Source organism: Anas platyrhynchos, chromosome 26 (genome assembly GCF_047663525.1).
Source record: "Anas platyrhynchos isolate ZD024472 breed Pekin duck chromosome 26, IASCAAS_PekinDuck_T2T, whole genome shotgun sequence".
NCBI lineage: Eukaryota > Metazoa > Chordata > Aves > Anseriformes > Anatidae > Anas > Anas platyrhynchos.
The window spans coordinates 1,444,051-1,469,665 of record NC_092612.1 but is presented as its reverse complement, the minus strand read 5'-3'; the positions used below and the strand labels follow the sequence as shown (position 1 = coordinate 1,469,665).

Sequence of the window (25,615 nt, the reverse complement as noted above, 5' to 3'; positions counted from 1 at the left end):
AGCTCCATTTTGCTCCGATTCCCCCGTTTTTACACAATTCCTGCTAGAATGTGGCAGAGGGGGTGACCCCAAAGCTCACGGAGACGGGGCTGAGGGTGGCTGCGGGTTCAGGGCATGGGATCGCCGTGGAAGTGAAATCCCTTTGCTCTGAGCAGGGCCCCGCTCCCACCCCCCCCACTGCTGGAGCCCTTCCCAGAGCGTGAACAGACAGAAAACAAGAGCAGATACCAAGTTTCTTAAGTAATAATACTTTAATAAAATTAAGTTCTTAATGTAATTTAGCACATTTAATACATTAACCCTTTCCCTTCTTTGTTTTTTTCTACAAGTTGTGCAACATCATTATTTTAATTTTTTTATTTTAATTTTTTTTTTCCTTCTCCCCTTATACTATATGCCTCAAAACTCAGACAACGAGCCTAACTCTACTTCTATGTTCGGTTATATCTCTCTCTCAGGCCTTTATTTTTGCGTAATGCCGGAGAGATGAAAATACCTGGATGGAACATGTGATCGGTTTCCAATAGTAACAATCCCGACTACAGGTTTCCTATGACGTTAAAAGAAAAGGAAAAAAAAAAAAAAAAAAAAAAAAAGGGAAAACACAACGTAACAGGGAATGGACTTTAAGCGGAGGGGCCACGGTCGGGATGCCGAGGCCGACACCGGCAGCTCCGTGGATAAAAGCGGATGCACGTGGGCTCGTTGGGCATTTCGGGCGAGAGAAAGTTCAGTGGCACTTGGCGAGCGAGGGCTGCGCGGGGCTGAGCTCCCCTGGAAGCTCCCTGGGGCTTGAGGCTTTGCTCGAGAAATGGGGAAATGGCCCCAAAAAATGCTTTGCTGGAGCCCCAGTGGCAGAAAGCTGGAGCTGGGACCTCCAATACTGGGAAGAGCTGGAGGAAATCGCAGCCGATGCCGGGATCAGCCAGCACCACGCGCCCGGCCGTCAAATCCCACTGCCTTTCACGCCTGCTTCACCCAGGAGCAAACCCTCAATTGCAAGACAGGATCTGGCCCTGGCTTTTTTATTTTTTCCCTTTTCTTTACAATTCTCTTGAAGGGAATTCATAAAGAACAAGGAAAAAAATAAATAAACCCAAAAGGGCCGATGGTCTCACAGCTGAGCAAAGCAGCTGCTGGGAGGCGAGGGAAGACCCCGCGGCCACGCGGCGCTGCTCTGCCCCGTCCCCGGTCCTCAGCGAGCTGTCCCCAAGCATCGCCACGAGACCAGGACGTGTTCTGCCATCAGCCACCCAGCGAACTGGCACCGCCACCGCCAGGCAGGGTGGGGACATGATTTCCTTTTTTATTTTTATTTTTTTTATCCCTGCGTAGCTGCGCAGACAGCGGTGGAACAACTCCAGATTTCACATTAGTGTCACTTTACCGGGGGTGACTTTCAATTTGCTCCATTAGCGGCCCTGGAACGATGCTGGCTGGGGTCCAGCAGGGACACCGCAGCCTGCCAGGGCCGAAGGGATTTTGGTTTCCTGGGGAGGAACCCCACCGAAGCGGGCGAGCGGCGCAGGGACCAAGGCTGAGGCTGCCCAACCTTGGCCAGGCTGACTGACAGCAGAACACGGCTCCGAGTTTCGACCCGCAACGCACCACAGACTGCTCATGAACATCCTAAAAAGGTTTTTTTTTGGAAGAACCTGCCCATCCTGGCTCCGCGGTGCTGACACCGAGGGAAACCTTTGCGGGGACGCGGCAGAGGCAGGATGGGACCCCCCGAGCCGTGGACAAGCGACCATAAAGTGCATCCGCTCTCCGCTCCAGGGCGCCGCTGCGCAATGTCAAGCACTGACTCTTCTTCAAGTATCAAAACCAAAAAAAAATAAAAATAAAAATAAATGAGGTAAAATGAAAATGAAAGAGCAAACAGGCCGCTCGCTGCCCCGCGGGGAAGGACCGGGTGGAGGGGTCGCGCCTCCGCGTTCCCGAACCGGCGCTGGGCTGACGGGGCGGGCGCAGCGAGCGATCTCGGATTCACAGTGCTATACGCAGAAACCGAATGAGAACTGTCTTCGCTTCCTGTCCTAACCTATTGCATGGCTTTGCTTGAATGCTGGTAAGCGACCGCCTCGTCCCGCCCCGGGTGCGGGTGCCGGGGTGGCCGCTGTGGTTGTCGAAGGCTTTGGGATCCTGGCGGATGCTCCCGAACCGCGGCACAGCCAGGGCTCGCTCCGGCTGAGCCACGACACCGAGGAGAGGAGCAAGAGCTAAACCCGGAGGTAACCGGCCACCTTGCGAGGGTGTTTGCTTGGCAATGCTCCGCTCCCTCCGCGAACAACGGAGCTTGCACTAGGTCTTTTATTTTAGCATCATCGCGTGTAAACAGGGGGTCAGTGCAGCGCAAAGCAGCCTCCGAGGGGCCCGAGCGCTTGGCTGGGCGCGCACGGAGCAGGGGCCAACCAGCCAGGGCTCGTCTTTCCTGGCACAAGCTAAGGAGAGGGCGAATATCTCGCCGCAGTCCCAGCGTTCAAGGGCTGAGCCTTGGCTCCCTCACCGCAGCCTCCAGCACCGAAAAAAAAGCCACCGAGCCGGAGCTGGCATCCTGCAAGCTGCCAGCTGCCGCTCACGAAGCACCCTCGACCCAAAGCCGTACGCCGCCCGCTCCCGGCACAACCCCTTCCCCTTGCTGGGTTGAGATAGAACCAAGAAAGCAAGCAAAAAAAGCCCGAAAACCAAAGGGAACGAACCAAACCCTAACGGCCCGTGCTCCGAACGCGGAGCAGGGCGCGCTCGGCACGGCTCCGCGCTCGGCACCGGCACCTCGCTGCCGCCAGCTCCGGCCGTCACCTTACAGAGGGGACTTCACCCGCGCCCAATTTTCCTTTCCACCCAACCCAGGGACGGTCCCGCCGCCGTCACAGGGACCCCCCCCCGACACCTCGAGTGCCTGGAGGAGCTCCAAAAGCACAACCGGCGCGAGAAACGTTAACAGCAACGAGATTCTGACTTTTAGCGTTTGTTTTTTTTCTGGAATTTCCATTTCCGTGCTCCAGGCCCGAGGCTGGAGGTCAGAATAAGGCAAAAATAATGGCCTAAAACTTTCTTATTTTGCTCAGTGACTAGCCAAATCCTTATACTTTTTATTAAAAAAGCAACATAAAAACCCAAACGCATCTTTTTAAAAAAATACATATTATTAGATCCCATTTTTTTTTTTTTCCCCTCTATAAAAATAACTTCAGGACTTTGACAGAAGGTACCAGTCGGTGGTCTGTTATTTTGTTAGGCTTTTCGTTCGTCGATGTGTTTGCTTCAGAAAAATAGTACCAAAAAAAGATGGAATTTCTGGGGAAGTTAAAAATGATAACTGATCTTGTTTACAAGTTTACTTTACATTCTGCTCTGTCTGGGATCACTTGGATCTACTATAGATTAAACAATATGGATAGCATCTACTATTTGAACTAGTTAATTTTATTTTAATCTTTACTCTAGGATTATATGAAATAAATTTGAGCGTTTATTATTATTATTTTAACTTTTTTTTTTTTTTTAATACCCATCAACGCAAACTTTTTATTTTATTTTTTTCTTCTTCTCCTTTTTGGTTAAAAACAAACAAACAGAAAAAAAAAAAAAATCTTATTTTTAACATGCTTCTTTGAAAGGCAACAGAGCAGAAGCATCCCCCCCCCCCCCGCCGCCTCGCGACTGTGGGATGCGGGACGAGACCCCCGGTGGGTTCCCATCCATGGGGTGGCCACGGGGCCTGGGCCCTGCCAGCCCGGTGGGGACGGGCACAGCTCGCTACGTGTCCCGGTGCCCTCCTGGTTTGGGGACGGGTTCGAGTTTGGTGCACCCAGGGCTGCGGAGACGGAGCCAAATTTGGCCCAGGGGAGGCAGGGGCCGGAGCTGCCCCAGCACCGAGCGGCCCCGAGCACCCAAAGGGCCCCGCGGAGCCTCCCGGTGCTGGGGGAGAAGCGTTTTTTCCGCCGGGATCGCCCCAAATCCTGCTTCCAAACGCCTCAACGGCAACATTTCCCCGTTGGCAATCCGGGGCAGGCCGGGGTCTGCAGGAAAACGAGCGAGAAAGGAGGGCGGAAGGGGCGAGAAAGGTGAGTTTGGCTTTCTGAGCGTGCCCAGCCTGCGCCAAAAAAAGCCCTTTTTCTCCCCAAAGCTGCCACCGGCAGAGCAAAGCGAGGTCACCCGGCGGCGGGCGCGGGGACGGACGGCACCGAGCGACCTCAGGACAGGGCCTGGGAACCGACCACGCGGCTCCGAGTCGTAGTGGTTTTGTCTATTTCACTTCTCCGGTTTGTAATTTCTTTTCATTTTTTTTTTTCATTTTTTTTCATTTTTTTTTTCGTTTTTAAATACATCCAACTGTGTTAATTTTCTTATTCCTGGAAAGGGCTATCTGCACCATAACTATCACCTTTTACATACACACACGCACACACGAAAAAGGAAACATATATTAAAAACACTTTTTAAGCAATACTCTGGATACAAATGTATTTTTTAACCTACATATATTCTAAACCTTCTAAACTTTTAAGGATCACTTTATCATAAAATAAAATATCCTTTTTTCTTATAATAAATTACCTAATAAAAAGTATTTTTATTAGCCCAGTTCCTTGCTACATTTACATGTAATAAATGCATTTATTAAAATAGAATATTAAATTATAAAGAAATGTTCTAATTTTAAAATCTTAATCTTTTTTTCCCTCCTCTCTCTCTCTTTAAAAAACACCAGTAAATGCATCAAAATAAACCCTTCAAATACCAAATAAACAGGTTGGAGCATTTTGATTTAAGAGGTTCACAATAGTAACAGTCTGAGCCTTTGTATGTATGGAGATTTTTTTTTTTTTTTAAGAAAGAAAGAAAAGAGAAAAAAATAATAGATATCCCTCCAGCTGAAAAATACTTTTGCAAATGGGAGCTAGGACAAGATATTTTTATAGTATCTCCTCATTAAATATAAATCCAATTTTGGTTCTCTCTCTCTCTCTTTTTTTTTTTTTATTTTTATTTTTTTGTTTCGTTTTCTGTTATGCATTATAATACACACTATTCTCTACATAATTTACGTCGATGAGGATGACATCACGGCACGGTTATTATCTCATCCCTCCGCTTCCCTTTCTCACCTTCCAACCCCCCCCCAGCTCCGCCTCATCGCCTCTCCTCGGGGCGTCCCCTCGCAGAGCCCGGCTGGGACGCCTCCGTCCCCTCCCTGGCTGCGTCCCCAACCCCGGGAAGCCCGAAAATTTAAGCCGGACGAACCCTGTATTCAGCACAGCCCCTAATTTCAGCAAGCGCCCACCAGCCTCCCCCGGGCCTGATCCTGCTGAGCCCCCCAGGTGCTCGGCGCCCTGCTCTCCGTCCCCCTGCCCTGCACCCCAAAAACACAGCCGGGGGTGGCTGGGCCCCCCCTGGCGGGATGGGACACGGCGGGGACGAGGGAGCCCCCCAAAGCCAGGACCGTGACCCCCCCCATCTGGAGGGCTCTGCTTTTAGCGGATGTTATTGCTGGTGAATTGGACCAACAAGCCTTTTTTTTTTTTTTAATTATTATTATTATTATTATTATTTTTAGTCACCTATCAAGGAAGATACAAGTCAGAGCAAATAGTTAAGGTCATGGGCATTTTTCTCGTTTTTTGTTTTTATTTTTTTTTTTTTAAAGATTTTTTTTTATATATATACATATATTTAAAAAGAGAGAAAAAAAAAAAAAAAAAAAAGTTACGCAAATTTGTTGTTTTAAGCCCCGCACAACCGGGCTTCCCCCTAGGAAAGGGCCCGGGTCTGAGCCTCTCCGGGTGCCCCCGAGGGGCTGGGGGGGCGGCGGGGCCGTGGTTCCCCCCCCACCCGAGCCCCCTGCAGCCCCTGGTGGGCCAGAGGTAGCTCTCGGTGCGTTTACAGCGCCTGGTTTTTTTCTTCCAAAGTTGCTACATCAAAATACGGAGTTGGTTTGGGGGGGGGGGGGGTATAGGGGGGGATAGGGTGGAAAAGCAGGGGAAAAGGCGAAATCAAAATAAAAGGGGGGGGCCGAAATACTTCTATTCATTTTAAACTAGAACTGCTACATCAAGCTTTCTTTTAATATATATGTATATGTATATATATATGTATATATATATATATATATAAAGGTTATTGGAACTGAAGATTTTATTAAAGGCCAACTTGGAGACTTGAGTAGGAACCTCGTCTGCAGAGAGGGGCAGACTGCCTGGACAGACGGACAGCAGCCGGCCCCCGGTTCCGATCAGCAAGCATGGATGTTTGTTTGGGTCATTAATTCATTCCTTTTTTTTTTGTTTGTTTGTATTTTTTTTTTCAACTTTTTTTTTTTCCGTTTTTTGTTTTTTTGTTTTCTAAAAAGAAAGTTTTTTTTTTTTTTTTTTTTTTTCTCTAACATTTTTCAGCATGCAGGAGGCTTTTACATCGCTTTTCGCTTGCCAGGGGAAGGGGAAAGGGATAAAAGGAGCCGACGAGGGGCCCCCCTTTATCCCTTTACCCCTTAACCCCCTCCAAATCCCTTAGGGTCAGTGCTAGCACAGGTCCCCCCCGCCCCAGGCCCCCACACGGGTGTCTCCTTCCCCCCTCCCCGCTCCCCCCCAACCTCTTCACAACCTGGCATCAAAGAAAGACATTGACCAAAAACTTGCTCACATTACCACGAACAGACTTCACTCAGCCAAGAACGACTAAAGTCACTCAACTAACACATCGGCCCCGGGGGGGGGGGCTCAGCCGGGGAAGCACTTTTGCCATTGCGTTTCCAGCTCAAGCCCCTCCGGTACCGACACGAACATCTCCGAACGCCCCCCCCCCTACCTCCCAGAATGGCGGTTGGAGCCCCCCCCCCCTTTTTCCCCCAACCACTCTCTTGCCACCATCGGGAGGATTTTTTGGGGGGGAGAACGGCTCCGACGCAACCCCGGGGCACGGACGAGCGGAGGCGGTGGCGCGCGGGGCGCGGAGAGGTTACTGCCCGGCGCGCAGAAATGCTCCCCCCCCTCTCTCCCTTACCCTTCTTCTACTGGGACCAGACCAAAGCCAGACTTTGAACAAGAACCAGGCTGGTTTAGGAAGGACGTGGCTGGCCACAGGGCCGAGGCTGAGCCTCCCCCGGGCACACGCTCGCGTCCCGACCCTCTCCGGGCGCCAGCGGCTACGCGCGCCGCAGGGCACGGAGAACCAGGCAGCCGAAGGTTTCTTAAAGCTTTGGGGAGGAGGCGAGTACACATTCGACCTGACAGTGTCCCTTTAGCACAGCATTAATATTTTTTTCTTTTTTTTTTCTTTTTTTTTTATCTCTTTTTTCCGAAACATCAGCATCCATTACAGAACCTAGGAACAGCGTCCACCCCTCCATCTCGCCCCCTACGTCATATTTTACCGTCGATGCACGAACGGTGGAGGTACATCATTTCACGCCCCCTCCTCCACCCAGCATCTGGAGATTGAAAGCAGACCTTTATCGATGCAGAGCACCGGAGCAGCCTGCCCCGGCACCGGCAGCAAGCGGCAGCAAACCGAGCAGAAGAGGGGATGTTCCCAGGAACATTATTACGATGAAAATAAAGTCTCCTGTAACTGAAGGGAAAAAAAATCTCAGGCGATTTTTATTGGTATTATCATTATTATTATTATTATTTTTCTTTTTTGCTGTAGAACTGTCTCTGCCAAGTTGTGAAACTTGCTGGTTCAGTTCTAAATCAGGGTCCAGGATCTGTGAGCAGAAGTCGAGGGGCAGGAAATGGGGAAGCGGTGGTGGTGGGAGAAAAACTCTATATATAATTTCTATATACATATATATATATAGGTGCTCGATGAGTTAAGTGCCTATATATATATATATATATACACACATATATTTATAGATAGGTATACTGGTACTTGATAGGTTAATCCAACACACATCTTTACCATCACGGCATTTTGGCATCCACAGACTGGTTGAACAAACCTGATGATGTTAAGATGCTGGCTTGCATCTTGTGTGCATTGGCACAGAAGCCAGATTCGAAGCCCGTCCTCTCCCAGTTCCCAATGGTTTAGAAAGTATCTGATTTAACAAAACCAGGAGTCTTGAAATGATTAAAGGATGTTCAACAAGGCAATTCTTTTTTTTTTTTTTTTGTATCGTTCTGAAAAAAATATAATATATAAAAGCGGCCAACCTCAGGAAGATCCAGGTAAAGGACAGCTGAAGAGGTTTTGGTCCATAAAGAAATACTTTTTCTTCTTTTTTTTTTTTTTCCCCCCACTCGGTTTTGGGTAACAAAAGTTTTGGTCCAGTTTAAAAACGACGACAACAAAATTATATATATAAACTCGGGGTTCTTTTTTGCTTTCTGTTGGGATGCATGTTGGTTTCATATGGGCTCATTGCCTGTATTGCATGATCGTCTTTCTTAGGTTTTGGTGTGATATATATACTTTTTAAGAAAAGAAAAGCACAATGTTACAAGTGTGTGTGTGTGTGTGTGTGTGCACGTGCGCTTGCGTGTTGCATGTAGCTGCAGCTGGCATCACTTGGAAAAAAGGATGAAGAGTGAACTACAGAAACGCGGAAGTTGATACACTCCCCCCACGGATGGGAACTCAGGACTGCTTTTGAAATACCCTGTTAGTGACTCCTGATTCGTCTGATGAACAAATCCCTGCTCGGATAAGGAAAAAAGAACAAAGTTCCAAACTCCATGGTGGCTCAGAATAATAAAATAAATGCTAATCGCCCAGTGTGATTCCAATAGGTTCTTCCAAACCTTCTTCAGCTTCACCGGCGTCAGTTTTATTTCTTCTTCGTCTTTTTTTTTTTCTTTTCTTTTTTTTTTTTGTGGCTTTTTTGTTTTTGTTTTTTTTTTAGAAAAAAAGGAAAACAATAAAAGTTCTTTAGCTGCTGTGGTTTTTTTGTTTAAATCTTTGAGGTAATACAGTTGTGCCCTCGTTCTAACAGGTTCCCAGAGGTTGATGGTTTCTTTTTTTTATTTTTTTTTAAATCCCCGACATCCGTTTTCCTTTCTTTCTATTTGTTTCTTTCTGAGCTCCCAGTTGGGCTGACATCCCTGGGGGGGAGGAGAGTAGGGGCTTCAGACCAAGATGAAGATTGAACATGGCTGGAGAAGAAAGGCTGGCAGGGCCCTCCCCGCATCCCTGCTCCCTTCCCCGTCCGATCGAGATGGCCTGGCTTGGTCAATGCAGAGAAGTCCCAATCTCACCACCAAAAAAAACTGAACTAAACCGCTTTGCTTGCGAGATCCGAGTGTGCGTTCAGAGTACTTGTTTTAAAAAAGACATCGCAGGCTGGAGCATCGTTCGCCCTTCAAAATTTCTGGCTTTGCTATTCATTTTAATTTTATTATTCACTTTTTTTTAAAAAATAACATACATTGCTTGTAAAATAATTTCTTTTTTTTTTCTTCTTCTTCTTCTTTAAATTAATTTATTCTTTCATTCGTTTGTTCTTCAGATGTCATTATTATTATTATTATTATTATTATCATCACTTTTCTTTCCTGGACCCCCCCATGCTCCCTTCCTACCCCCCACCCCACCCCAATGCCCTGCTCTGTCTCTTTAGGAAAATATTCTAATGGCCTGAGTGGCTGCAGCGTGGCAAACCGGGCACTCCGGATCAGTCCTCTCGCAGATCCTCACGGCACACTCCATGCAGAAGAGGTTGTGGCCGCACGGCACCAGCGCTGCCGTAACTTCGCTTTCGAAACACACCATGCACTCGCGGCTGCTGGAGACAGACGTCCGGGCAGCGGCAGTCGTCCCCAGCTTGGAAAACCCTTGGAGCGGCTCTCCTTGGGACCGCCTGGGGAGACCAGAGAGATTGGGCTCTTGGATGGAGGAGGATGGGGAGCGATGTGAATTCGGGTGGATGGCACCAGTGCTGCTGGAACGCTGCTGTTTCGAGAAGAGCACCGAGACAGGGTTGGTGTTCTCCTGCCCAGCCCACATCGGGGCGCCCGATTCCGGCACCCCGTAATACAGATCTTGCTTGTTCACGCCGTAGTTGGGGAAGAGGTAACCATAATTGAAGTCGTTTTGGTCATTCAGCCGGGGTGTCTCGTAGACGGGGTCAACGGAGCAGTCGCCAATGCAACCCAGGCTGTTCTGCCGAAAGGTGGAGAGGGGTTTGCAGCCCGGCGCCGGCGTATGGACCCGCCAGGCCTCCGAGTAGCGGTTCTCCATGCCGGAATCGGGGCTGCTGGAGAGGAAGTCATTCTCATTGTTGTACTCCAGGATCTTGCCCGTCCTCACCGCGATGTGGGTCTCGATCTCCTCCCGAGCACGCTCCACGTTGCCCGGTGCACCTGTGATTTCGAAGACGGGGTCCCGGTCCCGACTGGGCGTGATGATGTAGGTGTTGGTCTGCTGCTGGATCCGCTTAATGGTGGCGCCCTTGGGGCCCACCACCAAGCCCACCACGCGGTAGGGCACGCGTACCCGGATGGTGACTTGCCCCGGCAAGGTGGGAGCGCTGCCGAAGGTGGTCCCGGCTTTGTTGCGGGAGGCCCTGATCATGGAGAAGTGCTCGGCTGCGGAGATGATCTCCCGCCGAGCCATGGCCACATCCTCCCGCCGCCCTGTCACCATGAAGACCGGTTCCTCGCCTCTCACCGGCGTCTTGATGTAGGTGTTGGTCTTTGCCCGCAGGGCTTTGATCTTGCAGCCTTGGGGAAGAGAAGGAAAACAAGGCAGGGAGGTTAGAAAGGACGCCTCTCTCACCACCCTCCCTTCTTCTCAGGAAACCAGGACAAGCCACCTCGTTTCCAGCAGGCTGTGTGCACCGTGCCACTGCCCAGGGGCAAAACACGAGGGAAAGACCTTTACTCCCTTAACGGGGACAGACAAAATGCCAAAGGTTCCCCCTCACTCATAGCATAGCAGGAGCGTCGCCCCCTCCAGGAGCCCCCTCTTCTGCCATGCCCAGGAGGGCGCCGCCATTTTGTGCGCTGCCCCTCACTACGCAATCCCCCTCGGATGCTTCCCCTCAGAAAGCAGCCATCCTTCAGAAACCACCCCTCAGAAATTTCCCACCCCCAGGAACCAGGGAGAGCTTGAGCCCTCCCAATGGGCCAGCGGGCTCTGTGGGGAAGCCCATCCTGGCCAAGACCTGGGCCCTGCCATGTTGCCCCTCAGCGAAGATGGCCGCCCCAGTTGCCCCTTGCCACTAGTCAGCGTGTTTCTCGGTACAGCGGCAGGATTCCTCTCTGCATGGAGACTTTTGTCCTAGTATGGGGCTTTTGGTGTGAATCTGTGGTGCGAGCCAGACTCTGTTCTTGCAGGACAAGCCTGGGGAAAGCGGTAGAGATGCAGCACTTCAGGCTCCCACCTCAGACATTGTGGGACCCCCGCTGTCAGCACTGCTGGGGGCTGGCGGGATGCTACCATTTACTTTGGGGCTAAAAAAGCACAGAACAGGGCAGGGCTGACCTCCTGCACTGAGGCAGAGCCCTGCCACGGTGTGTGCAGCCCTGCTCCCCACCCAGGGCTGCCTTCTGCTCTTGGCCCCTGCTTTGGGGCATCGAACACCGGTGCCACATGGCTCCCCACCACAGCGGCCCAGGCACTCGGACCCTTTCCCAAGATCACTTCCCATGCCACCCACTTGTGATGCCAACACCCACCCCCTGGAGCCCACCAAGCCTATTCCCTCTGCTCCCGACAGCTCAGAAAATGTCTTTCTGCTTTTCCAAAAAAGGCAAGAGACTTTTCACTGTGCTTTGGCTTCCAAGTCTTTTTTTTTCAGAAGGGTTTAGAGGCAGCAATGCGACTCCAGGTTCCTCGATGACACTAGGATGCCATCGAGCCACTAAATATTTTTACAGATGTGGCACAGTTTTCTAAACTACTTCTGGAAGCCCTCCCCGCGGCTGCCCCTCTGACCCTGCTCTCCAAAAGCCTCGCTCAGTGCCTGAAGGCATTTTCAAAGCCTTGGCACCGAGTTCCCATTCAGACTGGGGCTTCCTCTGTGGGAGGAGGTTTGCTCCAAGCTTGGGTCTCTAAGAAAAACTAAAAAATGTGCTTCTCCAGGGTACTGCATTCCTCCTAGTGAAAATGGAGTTAGGGGAGCATTCTGCCCTGGCTTCCCAGGCATGCAGGTGTCTGGACACATCAGGCTCAGTGCTCATGGAGCAAAAAGATCAGGATACTGCATAAAATCACCTGTCCCTGCAACCTCCTCTCCCCAAAATGAGCCCACCTCTTCTCTCCTGCGACTGTTTGACACCACCCTAGCTTTCCACAGCACACTATGCCAACATCACACTTCTAACACAAAATGACCCGCCAACGATGCTTCTGTGACCAGGAAATTAAGATTCCGCAGCTGGTAGGCTGGAACATTATTATTTATACACACCCTAATAAATAACAACATCTCTCCCAGCTGGGAGTTGGGGGCTGCCACTCGCTTAGCGCCGCCACTTCTCTGCAGCTCGTCTCACGAGACGCGGACTTGTGACATTGGGGTACTTGCAGGAACGTAACGATCCCACCACCCCTTATCATTAGGGAGAATTGAACCCTGCACCTTCAGCGATAAAAGCAGAACCTGGTGCCGCTGCAGATGGCAGGAATGTTTCTCCAAGCTCGCAGCAGTGCCATGCGCCACGCGCGGCTCAAGCAATAGCTCCAGCTGCACGAAGCAGAGGCAGCCAGCCCGACGGGTCGCACTCCCTCTCGCAACACCACGCGGGCACTGGAGTGCAGCCTCATCCACCAAGGAAACCTCCCGGCACAGCTTTGAACCCCCCTTCCCCTCATTTGTCAGAGGGTTTTGCCATGGGTGTAGAAACGCAGGGCGTGTGCAGGCAAATCCTGACTTTGCTGCAGACTCCCACTGCAACTTTTAACTCCTCAGAGTTACTTCGGCTCGCCGAGCCTCGGTCCCCGGTTTGTAAAATGGTGAGAATTGCTGTCTCTGGCTCTGCGTTACCACAAAACTTCCTGTAACAATTAGTGTGGTGATGCTGCTGCATTAAACGCATCTCTCAGCCACTGATTTCACGCTCCCGGGGAATGGAAACGCAAGATCTGACACAGAAAGAGCCAGGCAAATCCTGAAAGTCCAAAGCAAATCCAGCCCCTACCAGTCCTGTGCAGCCAACACGTTGCTCCCCACGGAGCTTGCACCCTGAATTATATCTGCAATGCTTTGCTTAGCAAAGTTTTTAAACAGTTGATGTGGACCAATGGCAACCTACAGCGGTGTATTATTAGTACTTGGGAAACTCGGTCAAAGAACAGGACAACTGTAGAATAAAAGCAGAATAAAAACATGCACACAAAGTAAGAGAATAAAGGCTCCCCCAGGGTGCCTACGGAGGGCAGGATAAAATTGTATGGGGTTACCTGCACCCTCCACAACCCCGAGGCTGCTCCTGGCCTGTCCTGGGCAGACGTACGCCTGCTCCACATCTGTGACTCTGGCTCCGAAGATGGAGATTCCATCTTAGGAAGATTAACCAAGATGCCACCATTTCCCCAGGGATATCACCAAAGCGTCACACGGCAAGAAACGGGGGTGTTAGCAACAAGCATCCACGCTGGAGATGAGTCCCGTGCACTGCTGGGGACTGAGGCAGGGTTTGCTGAATTTCCCCCACGCCCCACGTCCTGCCTCCTAGGACCTTGAACAGGGTCCGTAGGTAGGGATTCATTAGGGCTGGGCGCGGGGTCGGCGTTTTTTAAGGCACGGGACAATGCCCGTGTGTGGGGGGAGAGGGATCCGAGCCCCGCATCACAGGGAACAATCGAGGAGGTGACACGGAGGGTCAGGCAAGCAGAGCAGTGACAAAGGACAGGGGCTCCACGCTGGGGCCAGATGGAAGGGAGCAGTGGCAAGGAATACACATGAATGAGGGCAAGCGTCAGCGAGTTACATGAGCTGGAGAGGGTGGGAGGGAGCCAGGGATGGAGGAAAGGTGATGGAAATGGAGGGGAGAGGCAGGCTGTGATCCCGCAGGGCGAGGAGGAGAATGAGGGGTGTGGAGGCCAAGGGAAGACACCCCAAAGACGCAAACGGGAGACGGGCGAGGAGAGAGAACGGCAAGGGAAGGGGAGGGAAGATGGAGAAACGGACAAAAGGACGCATGGTGCAGTCGATGGTGTGAGAAGCAGGGGGAGGAGGGAGGGAGGGTCTCTGTGCAGGCCTGCAGACAGGAAAGCCAGCTTTGCGGAGGCAGACAGATGGGGGATCCTGCGCTTAAAAACTGGAGAAAATAACCCCACAGGAAATGAGACCAACTCCATCAGGACCAGCAGGTTCAGTGGCCCAGATCTCCTGCAGCCCTAAATCGGTGCAGACAACGGGCCAAGCCGTAAGCAGCGCAAATCCAGATAACTCCACCAACTTCCAGGAGGGCTGCACTGATTTACATCGGCTAAAACCAGGCTGCGCTGCACCCTGATGTAGCCGCAGCTCCCTGCCTACCCCAGCCCCAACCTCGACCTTGCCGCACACCACAAAATAGGGGCCGAGCTCCCTGACACCGCTCTGCTTCTGACAGAGCATGCCAAGATCAGAATATGGCCCTTCATGTCCTGGCCAGATTAGCAGCACAGTCTGGAGTGCTTTTTTTAAAAAAAAAATATGAAATTTGCCCTGTGTGTTTTTTTTAGTGAGAGGCTTTCTTTGTGCGTAACCGAAATTTGGAAACAACATGCAACAAACTGCTTTGCTTGGTAGATTGTTAAAAAAGGGGAGAGAACTGCTTAGTAGGTGGTGTTAAAAATGTAAAACTAAGAGAAAAGGACCTGTAGGAACTATAATAATGTGTAACTTTGCGGTAGCATTCTACTCTTTAAGGCAGTGTGCAGACATCAGCTAATTGATCCCTGGCAGACTCCTGCCAGTTGGATTTTTATATTAGAGAATTAAGCTCTTTCTTGTTGTGTTTCCACTACCTAGCTTCTATTATTCTGATTTTCTTTTTTTTTTGCCAGTAACACAGATCCCAAAGCATTTTGCGAAGGAGGCTCGTAGGATCATTTCCTCCCCCCACCCCTTTTTCCTTTCTAACTTCGGTTAACTGATTGCCAATTGACTCCAAGTAAATGTGTTTGCAAATTACCCCAGTAAGCCACAAACCAGGAGCGAACCCTTGAGGGCTGCCGAGCCTCCGGCACCCAGACCAGTCACCTAACTGGAAGGAGCCCACAGAGCACGAGCTCTGGCTACAAATAAATAAATAAATCTGGCCTAGACGTTGCCAAACTGGAGACGGGGGCAAGTCAGGGGGTGATTCAGACGCAGAGCCAAATTCTCCTCTGAATTAGGGGTAAGCAAATCCATCAAAACTAACGGGGAAGGCTTAAGGAGCTTGAGCCACCTTGCCAAGGCGACGAGGGTGTAGGATATGTCCAACCTGACTGCCGTCTACTTTGCAGGGGCTCATCCCAAACCTTTCCTCACTCGGAGAGGCCTGAAACCAGTGTGGTTCTGTGGGACCTCCTGGTTTACACCGAGGCTCCCGTGCGCTGCTCTGGCGGTGCCAAAAGGCCTTAAAACAGCTCCAAACCTTGCACGTGCCCCCTGCACGGGGCAAATGCCAGCAGGAGGATGGCGTGACAAAAAACCCAGGCGTGGCCACCATCGGGAATTTTACCCCAGTGTAAATTCAGGGTGAAACCCACAGACACCCTTCCCATTGCCGCTGCTGGAAGGCCGGATCCTGAAGGGGTGCACGGTGCCACTGATGCAGCCTGGAAGGATCTGACCTGGCATCAGCTGGCACACCTCCTGCAGCCCCTGCACGGGCTTCACCTACAGCAGACAGCCCCGAGGTCATCCTCACAGCTCTTAAACACACCACAAAAATCACTCCGGGTCCCTGAATTTCGTGGTTTTGTCAGACACGAGACCAGCTCTCCAGACAAAAGATTTTTAGTCCTCTTCTCATTTACACCGAGGCTCCGTCACGCTGCTCGGGTGTAAGTTACACCTGTAAATACCCCACTTCGCACATTTTGACATGGTGTGGTATTAAAGAGCCTAAGGGCAAATTAGGACTTTGTCTTTTTTTCCTGTTATCACCATCATCAAATTAAAGGACCATAAAATCAGCAACCATCCAATATCTCTGGTAAGGTGGGGCATTCCTTTCCCATTTAAGATGAAAGCCACGTTAAAAGACAAGCACACAAAGAACATCACAAATACACCCTCCTGAATATCTGTGGGGTAAGATTTTGCTGCATTGGAAATCTGATGAAAGTGGTGTCAAAAAACACAGGCGCGCACAAAAGGACCACAAACAAACAACTAAATCCCTTCGCATCGAGGTTTTATTGCACTGATGATGCAAGTTGTGTTTACAAGGAGGGGGGGGGAGAAAAAAAAGAGAAAGAGAGAAACCAATACGGCAGGAAAAAAAGCAACCGCCTCATTTTGGTGCGGTGATTTTACATCGCGATGAAAGTTGTGTTAAAAAGAAAAAAAAAAAGCAAAACGTGAAACACACCATGGAAAAAACAACGCGACCCCGCAGCGGCAGACCCCACCAGCCCGCCCGCCGCAGACAATCACCGCCTTGTTGTGTGGTGGTGGTGGAGGGGGGGGGGAACGGTGCCGAAGCCCCCCCAGGTCTCGGCATCGCCTCGCCGCACCGGGGTGGGTGTGTCCGTGGCCCCCGCACGCCACGATCCCGATCCCACCGCGGCACGCGTGGCGCCGGACGGCTCCTGGGGGGCACGGCGGGTCGGGGGCTGCCAGACAAAGGCAGGGCAAGGGGGGGGCAGCATGGTGGGGGCAGTATGGGGGGGGGGTAGCGTGCTCCCACTGCCCTAGATTCGGGGCCGGCTGTGCCGCGGCCGGGCTCGCGCGGGCATCCAGCAGCCGGATCTCGGGCGCGGAGCGCGCACGTCTCCCTGGAAAATTCCCTTTGTCTCTCTCCCAGACCCATTTTCTCCTCCCACCTCCAGTTCAAACCGCGCCAAGTCGATCCCGCTCGGCACTTTTTTCCCCCCCCAAATGGTGTAAATTCGGACGGATTCTCGTTAACACTCGGCGAAACGGGGCTGCCACCGCCTGCGGTCCCGCTCTCCCGGCGAGGCCCGGCTCCGGTTGCTGGAGCGGCGTTAACGGGGGGCTGCCGGGGGCCCCCCCAGGCCGGGTGGATGGCGTTGGCTCCCAGCTTTACGCAGCCAGCAGCCGCCAGGATCTGACCCCCTCGCTGCCTCGCGGATGCTGTACATCCACCTCCACATGGTGGGTGGGGGAGCTGCAGTCATCAGACTTCCTCAATGGGAAAGGCTTCCTTGGACTATTTTTAAATGCTGGAAGCGTTGGAGCATGTTTGGAGCTACACAAAGAGCCCAATCACCTGGGGTTAGTGGGGCCTCTTGTTATTTGACTTCACCTTGCCAAGAAAGAGCAATTTATGCTAAGCTCCTCTCTCGCGTAATCTCATTCCTGTTGACAGCGGGGCCGGTTAGAGCAGGCTGGGAGATGCTTCACCGAAGGGTGGCTCTGGGTGCAGGTGACAATGGGTGCTGCCACCAACACCAAGAGCACCGTTCTCCGAGGGAACGTATCCACCAGGAGCTTTGCCCCGCTGTGCTCCGAGCAGCGGAAAGCCAAACCGACCCAGCACCTCCTCTCCCCACGCCTGCACACCCCAAGCGCACAAAGAAATGGGACAAAACCTCAAACGCGCTTCCCTCCGAGTCCTGCAGCCTCCTCCCTGGCTCTGTTGACAGCGGTCCAGTTTGCCAGAGGGAGCAGATTTTTTACCCTGGCAGCGAAGCGAGAGCTGTGCCTTCGCTCATCCACACCTCCGCTGATTTCTAGGAAGAACCTGGATGTCTTGGGGGCTGGGGATTTCTGCCTCTTTTGAAGTTCTCGGTCTGAACGGCCAAAGCATGACACCTCTGCACATCCTCCGCCCTTCCCAGCATCGCTCCCCTCTCCGCTACAACCACACCCTCGGGTTGCAAAGGACGAGGTTCTTGCAACCCCCCTGCCCCATCACCTCCGAGGCACGGTGGTGCTTTGTCCTTACACCCTGACAAATCGACCTGCACAGCTCCCATCACAGGCGGGGTCCCGGGGAGGGGGTTGTAGGGAAGGTGCCCACAGCAGGAGGTGACAAGTGAAACGTGGGTGCCACCAAGCACCCCGGAGCACCCTGCAGACCCCGACGGCTCCAGAACCTGCATCACACGTGCACGATGTGTCCCCGCTCCTCACCCTAGTGAATAAAATGTGGGCACACCTGGAGGCCACGGCTCCGCCACCAGCCAGGGAAGGGGACCTACTGCCAACCACGGGCAGGGCAGCGTGGTCCCACACTACTCAAGGGACCTTTTTTATCCCTGTCCCCTCATCTTTCCCTTTCTGGTGTCCTCCCCTTTGCTCCTGCTCCCTGGCACCGGCCTCCCCGGGAGGAGTGGCTCCCGGTGGGCCAATTCACCCAAAGTGCCAATTGTGGGGCTCCACGCTGTCCCGATGAGAGCCCCCACGCTTCCCGGCAGGCTCTCGTGCCACCGAGGAAGCGCTGCTTGAATTTGGTGCCAAACCCAGAGCTGTCACGGACCCAGACGAGGTCTCCAGCCGGTGATTGGCTCCGCTCCTGGGGCAAGCCGGAGCTGGCAAGCTCGGCCCAAACTCCTGCAGCATCCCCCAGCCAAAGCAGGGTCCCCCCCAAACCAAAACCTCTTCGCCAGTCACACCTGCGTCCATCCCAAGTAAAACACCCGGGGCTGAGCCCCATTTACACCCAGGTGCCTGCACACAGCTCCAGCAACGCACAGGGCGGTTTTGGAGCAGGTGGAAATCTCAAGGCCAGAGGCACACCAAGGGCCCCCCCGTGCCCAGGTCCAGGCCGCTCGCGTGCGCTCATGCCAGCAAGTTACACTTCCAGAGGTGGAAAACATTTTGCGATAACACGAATGGCGCGGCTCGTCGGATCAAAAAAGACCAAGTTAAAGAAAACGCTCAACCCTGTTACCCATCAAAGCCCCGATACGATTTTTATTTTAATAACACTTTTTTTTTGTTACCCTCCTCTTTTCCGAGACGTTCCTCGCCCCATTCACCAGTACCCTCACACCACTCACTTCCCTCGAGAGCCAGCTCCCCCCTCCCCATCTGCAGCATCCCCCAGGGGGGGTGCTGAGCCCCCCAGCGTGGGCCAGGATTTGGCCCCCAGGGATGGCGCCAGGTCCCTGCAGCGTCCGCACCCAGCTACGTCGGCGAGGCGGCCGGCACAGCCCAGCCTCCCGACAAAACCAGACCCGGGAGACACGGCTGAAGGCCTCCGAAAATAACCGGCGGGGTTCAGGATGGCTGCTGGGGCGCAGAGCTGTGGATGCCCGGGCTGTGCCGAAGCACCCTTGGGTCCCAGCACGCACGGGATCCGGCCCCGTTGAGCCCTGTTGGGGGGGCGCAGCCTGACCCAGCCAGGGCTCCGGCCGCTAACGCTTCCCAGATGTGGGAAAAGCCTCACGCACACGAAAAATGGTGGAAGAAACCCAGGTTTTCCATGTCCGCGCACACCGCTGCCCGCCAAGCAAACCCCCCCCCCAAAAAAATACCCTCGCACCTGAAGTCAGGGCAGCAGCGAGGCCGAGGGGGGGGTACAGCAGGGGCACCTCCTGCATCGCCCAGCGTCTCCCCCCCCCCCACGCCGCCCGTCTGTCTCCCAACTTTAGGGAACAAAGGGGGCCTGATTCTCCACGGCCGTGCCCCCGCCGCGCGGGGCTGCTGCCAAACCCCCTGCCCGGGTGGGCGGCCGTGCCCTCGCCCCTACCCCAGCCCTTGGCACGAGGTGGGGGGGGACGGAAACCAAAGCAGGACACCTCGCCACCAACTCAGGGGGCTCGGGGAGCGCACGGTGGCCCCCACGCCCCCTCCGTCCCCGGCTTCGTCCCCGGGCGAGCCGAGCCACCGGAGGCCCCATTGTTCCCGGCTCGCGTTCCAGCCCAGCGACGCGCGGCCATCAGCCCGTTCGCGCCCCTCGGGTCCCCGGCTGGTGGCAGCGGCCTCACCCATACGGGTGTCCCCCCACCCCCCCACAAGCTCCCCTCTGCCACCCCAGCAGCAGCAGGGCTCCAAAAACCAAACAAAAAAAAAAAAAACCTCCCAGCTCAAGCAATTTCAATCCCCAACCCAAGAGGAAGCATCTGGATGTGGAGCCGCAGTCTCTGCCCGTCACACTTCCAGAGCGTCAAGTTACTTGCTTAGAGAGAGAGAGAGAAAAAAAAAAATCCCACTTAGCCACACTATTATTATTTCTTTCCCCCCCCCCCTTTCTGCAAGCAACACAAACTTCTCTCGCCAGCCCCACGCCGAGCCCCCTGCGCCCCCCACTCGCGGAGCCGGAGCGGTGGGCGAGGGGTGACTTAAGAGTGGGTGTGGTGTGGTGTGTGTGTATATATATATATATATAAAAATAAATATATATATAATTTTTAAAGCCCTCCTCCATTCCACCTCGCTCCGAACAGAGCCGCGAGGAGAACAAAAGCATCACTGTCACCGAGCGGGGCCGGGCGCTCGGCGGCTGATGCCAAGGGGGGGACGGGGACACCCCACTCGGGACGGGGGGTCGCGTCCCATGGCGGGGTCCCCGCTTGTCCCCCCCCGGTGCCAGGACGACTTCAACTTTCCTTAATCCTCTCCTGGGGGCCTCGTTAGGCCCGGGGGCTGCCGCCCGGCCCGGCAAAACCCTCCCCAACCACACCCCCTCGCTTCCACGCCGAGCCCAACAAAGGGGATTTTTTTCTCCCCGCTCCAGCCACGACCCCCTGCCTCCCCCCCGGCTGCTTTTAGCCCCGCTTTTTCCTTTTTGGGGTTCAGGGGCGCAGGGACACGGACACGCGTGGGCATCCCCATCACCCCTCCACCGACTTGGGGGGGGGGCTCAGCCCCGGCTCCCCGCCGTGCCCGGGTGCTCCCGGGTCGCCCCTTCCCCTTTGTCCCCCCCCCCCTTCGGGGCTGGCCCGGCTCGGCTCGGACAATGGCAGGGGGAAAAGCTTTGTGGGGGGGTGGGGGGGAAGTTCGCGGTCCCCCCCCCCCTTTTTAAGCGGGGCGGTCCCGGTGCTAAAAAGGGGGAAAAGGGGGTGGGGGGGGTGCTGCACGGTGCCTCCCGACAAAAGGGGAGTCCTGGATAAAAAGGGGGGTGCTGGCCGAAAAGGGGGGTGCTGGCCGAAAAGGGGGGGTCCTGGCCAGAAACGGGGGTGCTGGTCCTAAAGGGGGGTCCTGGCCATAAAGTGGGGTGCTGGTGATAAAGGGGGGTCCTGGCTAGAAAAGGGGGGCTTGGCCAAAAAGTGGGGGGGTCCTGGCCGAAAAGTCGGGGAGTCCCGGCTGTAAAGGGGGGTGGGCCTTGGCTAAAAGGGGGGTCCTGGTCATAAAGGGGTGGGGGTCCTGGTTATAAAGGGGGGATCCTAGCCATAAAGGGGGGGATCCTAGCTATAAAGGGGGGATCCTAGCCATAAAGGGGGGGATCCTAGCTATAAAGGGGTGGGGGTCCTGGTTATAAAGGGGGGGTCCTAGCCATAAAGGGGGGATCCTGGCTATCAAGGGGGGGATCCTGGCTATCAGTGGGGGTCGTCCTGGCCACCAAGGGGGGATCGTGGCCATCCGGGGGGGGGTCCTGTCCCGGCTCCCCCCCCCCCCCCGGCTCCTCTCACCTTGCCTCCCCACGATCTCAGCCACGTGTTCGGAGCTGGGCACCGGCACGCACTCGGTGGTGTTGGAGCTGCTTTTGAGCCTCAGCTCGGCCTCCTTGTAGAGGGCGCACAACTTGGGCTCCGCCGCCCCGGCGCTGGGAACCGGGGGACCCTTCGGGGCCGGGGGCGGCGGAGGAGGAGGCGGCGGCGGCGGCTGCTGCGGCGGCGGCGGCGGTGGCGGCGGCGGGGGCTGCTGCTGCTGCTGCTGCTGCTGCTGCTGCGGGTTATTGTTGTTGTTGTTGCTGTCCTCCACCAGCACCACGGCGGCCGAGGAGGAGGAGGAGGAAGGCTCGCCTAGCCCCAGCAGGCAGAGCTGGTCCAAAGCGAGCTGCAGCGCCCGGTCATCCTCCAGCAGCGCTCTGTCTTTGCCGCTCCCACCGAAACAGCCTAAATCGCCGAAACCCCCGTTCCTTTCCATTATCCCTGGTACTACCAGGCTAGGCATGGCTAACAAAGACTTGAGAGGGGGGTTGGGTGGTGGTGGTTGGTTGGGGAGGGTGGGGGGGGGTGTGAGAGAGAGAGAGAGAGAGAGGGAGAGGAGGGAGAGGGAGAGAGAGAGAGAGAGAGGAGGGGAGTGGGGGGGGGGGGGACACACAAAGAGCTCGGGAGGGGAAAAAAAAAAAAAAAAAAAAAAAAGGAAAAAAAAAAAAAAAAAGGCAGAGAGAGAGAAAAGGACCCTCCGCCCACCTCCCCTCCGCCTGGCCAAGCCCCTTTTCTCTCTGTAACCCGAGCCCAGGCACTTCCAAGCCCGCCGGGGTCCCCCCGCCGCCGCCTCCGCCCCCGGCTCGCAGCCGCCGCCGGTGCTCGGAGGGGCCGGGGGGCGCCGAGCCCCGCCGGAGGGGGGGAGTTGGGGGGGGGATGGAGGGATGGGGGGGGGAAAAACTCTTTTGTTTGAAGGCGGCTGGGCGCAGCGGGAGCCTGCCCCGGCCCACGGCCTGCTGGGGGATGTAGTCCCCGAGCCCTGCTCGCACGCCCCCCCCCAAAGGAGCTCCGTGGATGGGGAGCGGGTGGGAAAAAGCACGGGGGGGGTGCGTGGGGATAGCAGGGGTGGGAAAGGGATAAGGTGGGGGGGTTAAAGGAGGGGGGTGTTTCTCGCTGGCCCCCCCCGGGGGACGCGCACACGGCGTGGGGAGTCCCCCGGGCACGCGTGGAAGGGGCGGGGGGGGGGTCCCGAGGGGAAAGGGGGGGGCGTGGGAATTCATGGGGGGGGCGTGGGGAGCCGCATCCTTATGGGGGGGAATTTTTGGGGGGGATTTGGCGACCCAGCGGAACCCACGGGGGTGCTGGGGGGCACGGCGTGGGGCTGGGAGCCTGGAGGGATTTTTTAATTTTTTTTTTTTTTTTTTGGGGGGGGACGGGGCACGGAAAAAGGGGGCGGGGGTGGGGGGTGGGGGGGCGCGGGGTTCCGGACCCCCGAGGCTTTGGTGCCGCACGAGCACATCGGGGAGCGCTGGGGCTCAGCCTCCGGAGCCTCCACTCTTAGCCTCCAACCCCCAGACCCCAATAAAGCCCCCTCCGACCCCAGCAACCCCCCTCCCCATAGACCCCAGCAAAGCCCCCTAGACCCCAACAAAGCCCCCCAGCCCCCAAAAACCTGCCTAGACCCCAACAAAGCCCCCCAACCCCCAGCAAATCCCCCTCCCCAGCCCCAGCAAAGCCCCCCCCCGGCAAGTGGGGCTGCTGGGGGCGAGCCAGGGGCCAGCCCTTCTTCCTCCTCTCCCTTTTCTCATTGAAATGAGGAGCGGTTCAGCGCCGGGAAGCATTGAAAATAGCTTTTCAGCTCCCCGCCAGCCAGGCTGGGGCTGGGCCCTGCGTCTCTGTGTGTGTTGTGTGTGCGCCTTTCTCCCCTCTTCCCCTTTTCTTCTTGAATCAAACCAGATGTCTCTCTCCCATGAAATGGGATTGCCACGAGCTTACGCTGGGGAGAGACAATGCTCAACCCCCCCCCCACCCCAAGCCCCGCCAACACCGCGCTCCGCAGCCCTGGCGAGAGGCGACGACGGCTGCGGCGCGACGGATGGATGGATGGATGGATGGATGGATGGATGGATGGATGGATGGATATGGATGGTGGCACTGGTGCCTTGTCACCGAGGCAGGAATTTTCTTCCCCCTTCCCTCTCCCCGTATCCCACTCTGCATTGCTTTCCTCTCCCCGGCTCTCCGATCCTCGCCGCGAGGTTTCTCTCTTCCCCCCCCCCCCCTCCCCGTCTCTCTTTCTGGGTCTCCAGCAGAAGAGCTCAGCTTGCAGATGAACTAAGCAGATGGGGCACACAGCACAAGGAAATGTCTCATCCAGTGACTCAGACGGTAAGGTGTTGCTAGAGCTCTCCCGGCAACTTTGCCCAGGCACTTTGGGAATGGGTGATTTGCTTTTGTTCCCTTTTCAACCCCAAAAACCGCAGCGCGAAGTCGGGCAGATGCTGGGACAGCGCAGGAGGGGCTGGGGCAGGTTCCCTTCGTTGCAGGACATGCGACAAAGCAGCTTTGGGGCTGGAGGTGTTGGCATCCGTGCTGCGAGCTTCTGAAAAAAAGAAAAAAAAAAAGAGCAAAAAAGTAGAGCTAAGAAGAGAAAAACCCCACCTCGTGCTGCTGCATTTCGCGCGTCTCCTTTCAGTCACGAGTGTGGAGCAGCGTCCTGAGTCGCTCGTGTTTTATTTTAACCTTTGCACGGTGCTGGGATTTGTTGAGGTCTGGCAGCTCGGGGAGGGGTTCCTTCGTCCGAGAGGCAGCGTTTGCTGGTGGGCAATGTCCCACATGGGTGCTGGACGGGGGGCTCATCCTGCGCACGCACGGCAGCGTTTGGCTCAGCCCCGTGCACGTCGCGTGGCCTGGAGAGGGTCGAGGTGGGCGTTTGGTGGCCGTGGGTGTCCCCGTACCCGCCCCCAGGTATGGCTCACTCACACACCTAACAACCCACGGTGAGGTTGGGCGTGAGACTGCCTAAGCACACGTGCGTGCAAGGTGCAGATATGGGAAGCGAGTGTGCGAGGGGTGAGCATTTACCCCAAAAAAGTCCATAAAGTGGGAATGGGATTTGATACAAAGTGCTTTGTGCGCACACAGGTGTGGGTTCACGCGTGCGTCCACATGCACAAACACCCGTACGTTGCATTGCCTGGTTGGGAATGTGTATTTTGTCCTGTAATTTACATTTTGTCTGGATTTTCGTCAAAGTTTGGTCCCGTTCATGAAGGCGGTGGCGGTGCCTGGCCTGGGGGCGCCGCATCGTTTGAGGGACACCGGTGTGCTTCCAACCTCCATTTTAGGTTCTGTCCTGTAGCTTTGAGGTCAGAAAGTGAAGTCAGAAAGTGAAAAGAGAAAAAAAAAAGAAAAACAAACACAAAGGTAGAACTGCAGAGCTCCAGCTCCGAGCTCGCCGACAGGCCCAGAAATAATAAAACTAGCTCAAAAGTTGTGTGACTGCGTAAAAATGGAGAATATGGGCCGCTTTTCGCTCACCTTCTCCCAGGGCTTCCAGATTTCACTTGAATTACATCACCTCGCTTCTCTGCACAGCCACAGGGTCTAGAAACTTGCTTTAAAAAATGAAAAATTCCGACTCGCACATATCCACATGACTCACGGAGCTGGGAATTTCAGACAAACACGAACGCTCGCAGCAAAATTGCGAGAATTGGCACCGTGGGCCATGACTAATTCTGATGGGTCCCTGATAGCCGCGCTGCTGGGTTCGTACAATATTTTGGGGGCGTAGCTGGGCTCCGACCAAGGCTTTGATCCTCCTCCCGGTGATATCAGCTGCTTAGGAATGATCTTACCTCCCGTCTGGCGCTGCTGCCCTCTGGGGCGGCTGGGTTTTGATAGCGATTCGGGTTCAAGTTTGGGCTCTAGAGCTGCCTCGATGAGCTGGAAGAGCTCCTATCCCAGGACGGGGATGTTGGCGTCGTCGTAAGAAGGAATTTTCCTGCTCCGGGTTGCACACTTG

The 25,615-nt window shown here is 54.7% G+C and overlaps 1 protein-coding gene across 2 annotated transcripts; it reads right to left on the bottom strand.

The window, feature by feature from the left end:
- Positions 1 to 232: 232 nt before the first annotated feature.
- MEX3A (mex-3 RNA binding family member A) lies at positions 233 to 22,182 on the bottom strand. Of its 2 annotated transcripts, XR_005260994.2 has the most exons (3): positions 21,628 to 22,182; positions 7,946 to 10,664; positions 233 to 7,572 (listed from the first exon to the last, which is right to left on the bottom strand). XR_005260994.2 is itself a non-coding variant. In XM_027444518.3 (2 exons), the coding sequence occupies exons 1-2, from the start codon at positions 22,109 to 22,111 to the stop codon at positions 9,559 to 9,561; spliced, it is 1,590 nt and encodes a 529-aa protein (XP_027300319.2). In that variant the 5' UTR covers positions 22,112 to 22,182; the 3' UTR covers positions 233 to 9,558. The 2 variants fall into 2 exon arrangements, 1 of the variants encoding a protein (XP_027300319.2); XM_027444518.3 differs by having other exon boundaries at positions 233 to 10,664.
- Between the last annotated feature and the right edge of the window lie 3,433 nt (positions 22,183 to 25,615).